The sequence below is a fragment of the Catharus ustulatus genome, chromosome 9, assembly GCF_009819885.2.
Source record: "Catharus ustulatus isolate bCatUst1 chromosome 9, bCatUst1.pri.v2, whole genome shotgun sequence".
Lineage (NCBI taxonomy): Eukaryota > Metazoa > Chordata > Aves > Passeriformes > Turdidae > Catharus > Catharus ustulatus.
The window spans coordinates 7,322,372-7,328,371 of record NC_046229.1 but is presented as its reverse complement, the minus strand read 5'-3'; the positions used below and the strand labels follow the sequence as shown (position 1 = coordinate 7,328,371).

The 6,000-nt window shown below is 42.5% G+C and overlaps 1 protein-coding gene across 6 annotated transcripts in view; it reads left to right on the top strand.

Moving 5' to 3' along the window:
- The first annotated feature begins 213 nt into the window (after positions 1-213).
- ELAVL4 (ELAV like RNA binding protein 4) overlaps positions 214-6,000 on the top strand; it is a 64,750-nt gene continuing 58,963 nt past the window's right edge. Inside the window, exon 1 of one of the 6 annotated variants that reach the window (XM_033066914.1) lies at positions 214-461. In XM_033066914.1, coding sequence (XP_032922805.1) covers positions 414-461 — 48 coding nt within the window. In that variant the 5' untranslated portion in view covers positions 214-413. Of the gene's footprint in view, positions 462-527; positions 549-741; positions 906-3,468; positions 3,701-4,198; positions 4,484-4,727; positions 4,876-6,000 lie in introns of those variants that run through there. The other 5 variants (XM_033066917.1, XM_033066913.2, XM_033066916.2 and 2 more) reach the window with 5 other exon arrangements.

The window sequence follows — 6,000 nt, the reverse complement described above, 5'->3', positions numbered from 1 at the left end:
AAGGGCATAAAACAGTGACAATTTTTTTTCCTCCTGCTTGATAAGTGTAGGGGGGATTTACGTTGTATATCACAACCAGCAGCTATTCCAAGAAAAATCTTTAAGATGGTTACTTGGATCTGTGTACACTGCCCACCTGGTGGTTATGGAGTGAACTGTTACTTTAAAGAATAGTTTAAACAACAGCCATGTTTGGGGCAGGCTAATCTTGCAAAGAGAGCAGTACATATAACAGGAGTCTACAGTGTGATAAGGGGAAAATTCAGCTCACTGACTAGATGTTTTAATGTGCGAACTCTAGGGAAATAACATATTGACTATTCTGTTGTGCGCAAGAAAATTGAAGAACCCTTTGCAGACAGAGGGCTTGCAAAGGATTCTTTCTGTTTCTCTTAACCAAAATCTGTGGCAAGATGTTTGAAATCAGCAGGACGCTTAATGCTGCTTTGTTAAATAATGAGGTAATATTTTGTCACTTTTTCTGGGCAGCATCTGTTTTTTCTCCTTTTTCAATATGTTGGTGAAGGATTCAGTTTAATCTTATGCAAGTAAGAGATTTTTTTTTTTTTGCAAAAAAAAATCATTCTTCAATTTATTATTTTTTTCCTTCTGATGCTTTTGGAGAATTGGGTTGTCTTTTATTTGCGGTTTCAATCGGCTGCTGTTGCCTAGGACATTATGCCACGTAAGGCTTCTAAACTGCACAGAGTAGGTAGTTATTAACGCTGAATTGGCTTCTGGTATAGTCCATCTGGGCTCTGTATGAGAGAGCTTGCTAGCGGCTACTGATGCTAAGATACCCGCAACCTTTGGGATGTATGCGTGGTGGAGAGGGGCTCAGTGATATGAGATCACTTCTTTTAAGGGAAACTGTCATTAATGAGTCAAGAAACTGCTCATTTATGGTAAGGAGAGGGAGGGGGGGGGCTGGGAAACAACCCTGTGATTTCATTTTGATATTGGATTAGCTGTTTAAGACAAGTTTCTTTTTGTGGGGATGGAAGATTGCACTAAAAATATGCTTTGCTCAGGGGCTTGCTGGCTGATGCTGGAGAGACTGTATAGAGAATCTGATGCTTTACAAATGTCACCACCGTGATGCGGTGGTCAGTCCCTTTCCCTGAAAGATAAATGGTACTATTGGAAACACGAGAATAAGGTTGACTTTTTCAACAATAGGATTCTGCCTTTGTCTTTCCAGAGAGAGGCCTCTGAGGATGTTTGAGCATTTGTTTTAGTGTTTCTTGGAAAGGCTGCGTGTGTGGGGTGCTTTTTGGGAAAGTGGTCAGTGTGCAGAGTACCTGGATTTATAGACGGATAAGATTAGCTAATTTTTTAGAGGAGCAGCGTGCGATTATTGTTTCAGAAAAATGGCTGAATCTTGATATGCATAACGAATTTATAGTAACAAAGTAGGCTGAAGTTGAAAATACTTAAAAATAATTTCTGGATGCCTTCTCCGGTGTTATTAACCCCTGAAGAGACCTTAAGTAAAAAATATGCATTACAAATCTAAGTTTAATATTTGATGTATGTTTGCACAAGAATCTATGGTAATGTACTAGCTGTTGTAGCATTTTGATGTCTGTGTGTTGGGTCTAATGGGTTACCTAAATTTGAGTTAGGAAATGTATCTTCCAGGCTAGTTTAATCTATGCTAGTTTTTACTAAGCTACAAATGTGCTCAGAAAGATGCGTGGTGAGAGAAATCCTCTGCAGCCTTTCACATTGTTCATATTTTAATTGAATTCAGTGCTCATTCCACAAATAGATTGTATGATGTTTTTTAAGTGTGATTTTTCTCCTTGCTTGGTTTGTGTGTAGCTGGATTTTATGAGCTTTACTACATTTCATACGTTTTATTGCTGTGTTTAGTCTCTGTGTGTGTTTGAGCGTGTCTATGGTTTAAAGAAATTTAAAATGTACTGAATGTCAGTCCCCAGCTTAGCAGTGTGAATATTTATACTTTTTAAAAAATGAAACTTGTAGAAGGATGATGTGATTTACATGTTTTGAAAATGGTTTTGGTGGTTTGTAGTCAGAATTTCTTTCTCTAGGAAAGAGCTAAGTGAGCTTATGTGGCCCATCCTAGCTTTCTCGGATTTCAGCTCTTGCATTTAAAAACGCTTGCAGTGATACTGAATTTTTTTTAAAAAAAACATATTTAGTTGTTGAAGTGAATCTGTGGACTAAATGATCCTGTGTGTATTAATAGAGTAATACTCGGTTGCTTTAGTTGAGATAAATGTAAATTCAAGGTTTGTTGTAATTACAGAGTGCCATGCCTTGTTACTTTGGACAAAACATTCTTTAGGAAAATGCCTCTCAAGTAAAGAGAAAGAAATGAATGCTTCCTAACTTGTGAGAATTCTTTAAAAACTTGCCGTGGTCAGAAGGGGGTAAAATATTGCTGTTTGGAAGTGAAGTTTTGTTAGTTTGTCAGGGGCAGCGAGCGGAGGATTAATGAGTGTGCATTGTTAAGTTAAGCACGTTTCTCTAAGGCTGGAAAAGAAAATTCTTTTAAATGCCCAAAGTTTGCTGTCGTTTTATTTCCTGTCGAGCTGAAGAATAATGAAGCGAGGTGGCAAAATAATTCTGAAATACTACTGTCGTTTGAGGGGAGAGCCCGATAAAGAGGTGTCTGCTGTGCCTTAGACATTGTCAAGTGGCAGCAACATCAAATCCACTCCTTTAAAAATACATATTTAAAAAAAACCTCACCGGTGGAAGGAAGGAGAGATGGGTTGATTATTAAAATCAATAGTACCTGAAAAAAAATGCAGCTTTAAATGCACGTCAAAGTGCTTTTGTTGTGCCTTTAAGCCTAGAGGCAGATCATTAAATATGCATTTCTCCGGAAAGCAACTGTCGAAAAAGATAAGGTGGTTAAAATACGCCGGACCTGGGAGCGGGGCGCGCAGGAGGTAAGGAGATGTAGGCACTGGAGCATGGCCGAGCTACGGCACCGCCGGGCCCAGGGGTGGGAACAGGGGGAACCAAAAAAAAAAATAGAAAAAAAAGAAAAAAAAATTTAAAAAAATATACGGGGCTGCGTGTTGTTTCTTCAACCGGGCCTTAATTACTAGACACAAGCAGCAGTTCAGAAATCTGGTCTCTGTTGTTGTAGAGGTCACCGCATCATTAACATTGTCAATCTGGCAGCGGCTAATTTCAATAGCACCTGATGTCGCAACGCCTCCCCCCCACACACACCACACACACCCTGCCCCCCGCCCGCCCCCCCCGCGCGCGCGGCGCGCTCGGCCAATCAGCGCGCGGCGCCGCTGACAGATGGTCCCATAAATGGCGGTAAAGGGGCGACGGCGGCCGCCAGTCGCAGCAGGGCCCGCGCCGCTCCGCGCGCTCCGCTCCGCGCGTCCCGCCCCGCGCCGCTCCGCGCTCCGCCCGCCGCCGGCGCCGCCGCCCTCCCGCCGCAGCACCACACTGAGACAACGAGATAATATACTTAGCTCTTATTATTATTATTTATTATTATTATTGCTGCCGCTATTATTATTATTATTAGCGATAATAATTTCGCGCTGCACAAACGTCTAGCAGTGTGCTTTGTGGATCTTCCAAAAAAAAAGAGAGAGAAAAAAATAATAATAATAAAATAATTCCCTGAAACCTTAGCAAAACCGTTAGAAGAGTTGAAGCCTTTCAAGACACCCAATATTTGCCATTAAGAATGGTTATGGTAGGTATTAGTAGATTTAAAATCTGATCGTAGCGGGTTTATATAGAGGTAGATATAGAAGCTAACATACAGATTTTCCCCGAATCTGCATCATTCTCAGTCTGTGTTTTCCCATGAATTTAGTTTTCTGCTACTGATCTGTTTGTACATGATCTCTCCCTTTCCCCCCCTCCCTTTCTCTTTCCCCCCTCTCTCTCGCTCTCTCTCTTTCATATTTAATGTCTGCGTATCCTTTAATAAAGGATGTACTTTGTCATTTTAAGGTAATTGCGATTTCTCTCAGAATAAAGAGAAAAGCTCATTTCTAATGCAAGGCTGGTATGTGGCTAACTGAAATGCAAAAGGAAGAAGAGGCTTTTTTTTTTTTAAGGGTGGGGGAGAGTTAATTTCCACATTGACATTTTGGAGATACAAATGCAGAGCAAAATCCTTGGGGGGGGGGGGGTGTTTTTAAAAAAAAAAAAAAGCCTCGAGATTGGTGATTTTCTTTTTGGTGGACTGCGCAATAGGTATGGTAATTTTAAAAGAGGGTGATTTATATGAGCTTCAGTAAATGCTGCATATTGTATTTCAAAGAGTTTCCTGTCGTGACCTCATAAAAAGAGGAGGAGGCTTGTATGTGTTGCAGTGCCTAGTATATGTCGATTTTGTTGCATCGTTGGGCAGCAGCGCTGTAAGAAGGAATGTCAGCTTTTACATAACGCTCTTTTTGCTTTTGACTCTGTGAGGGGCTGTAAGGGTCCATCTTTGTGATCACAGATGGAGTGGAATGGCTTGAAAATGGTAAGTGAACGGGGAGAGCCTGCTCGTGGGGTTTTGTCTCGTTTCTCGTGTGCCTCGCGAATTTCTTTTGTTCAGGGCGGCGGATCGTGAGTCATAAAATAAAATTAGAGAGCCTTGTTTATTTTTATTTTTTTTCGGTGGGATATGTCTGCCCGTGTGTGTGTGTGCATATGTATCTGTACATCCATTTACCGTCTGTACTGCGATGGCACTCCACAGCGTTTCCATTGAACGCTGCGTTTCAGTTGAGCGCGGATGGTCTCTGCTGACAGTCACGGTGTCATGGTACCGCGTGTGCCTGGCGGAGCGGGCGGCCGATGATGCCTTTTCATCTCCCTTCCTATTACACCAGCCTTAAATACAAACCTAATAATCGCCTCTAAAAAATCCAGGTATCGCGTTTCCCATGGAGCCGGTGCTGTCGAGGATGGATGGGTGGATGGATGGGTGGATGGATGGATGGAAGCAAGCAAGGGTGTGTTTTTTTTGTGTCGGGGTGGGGGCTGGGGTGGGTGGTGGTGGTGGTTGGTGGGGGGGAGCCGTGTTGTTTTGTGCTTTTTTAAATGCCGGGAGAAGTCAAAGCCATTTATGTGAAAAATAGTATTTCTATTTTTAGCCCGTATTCTCCTGGCGGAGGAGCCCGGACGTGCTCATCTCGGTTCCCCTCTTTTGTGCTTTTCCTTACAGATTGTGCAAAATGGCATGATCAGACACACAACTGCGGGCACCGGGGCTGCGCCGAGCGGGGCGACCCGGGTGGGGGCTGGGGCCGCCCGCACAATGCCCGGCCCTGCTGCCAGCCCGGGATGGGGGGGCGCCGGGACCCCCCTGCCCCCCAATTTAACGTTTTTGCAGACTTTTGCCGCGGATATTTATTATAACCGGGGAAACAAAGCGACGGTCTTTTCCCATTCTTACAGGATTGTCTTTGTCTAGCTGCTTGTTTTGATGGGTGTAAAACAAATAAGATTAGACTGAGCAGCCGAACTGAAAGCGATAGCTGGGAGGAAAAGCCAATGAAAGGTTGCCGGGGAAACGAGCATAGGGGAAGCTGAGTGGGGGAGCAGGTGGCAATCATGTGGGAATACTGCAAACAGTGTAAAAAAAAAAATCTAAAAAAAAAAAAAAGAAGCAGGGGCTACCTCGATTATCTCTGCTCTTCTTTGTGGCAGTCACAACTTTAATTATTCTTTATAAATAGGTGTTAATTACATTTCTGGCTCAGGCTTACAGTGATTTCTAGAAATCTGGTTTTAAGCATCTGTTCTTTCTCCTTTGCAAAAGAGGGTTATCTTTTTTTTTTTTCCTTCCCCCCTCCCTGCTGTGAAATTGTACGTGCAAAAAATTGCAAGGAATCCTGTGAGGCAGTATAAAAAAAAATGTAAATTATATTGAATGAAGTTGACAGAGGTATAATAGTGAACTCCCACAGCTGATAGCTTCTGCAAATCATTTCTTAGAATTTTCCAGCAAATGTCCCTATGAGAACAGTAGGTAGAATGAATTTACCCTAAGCA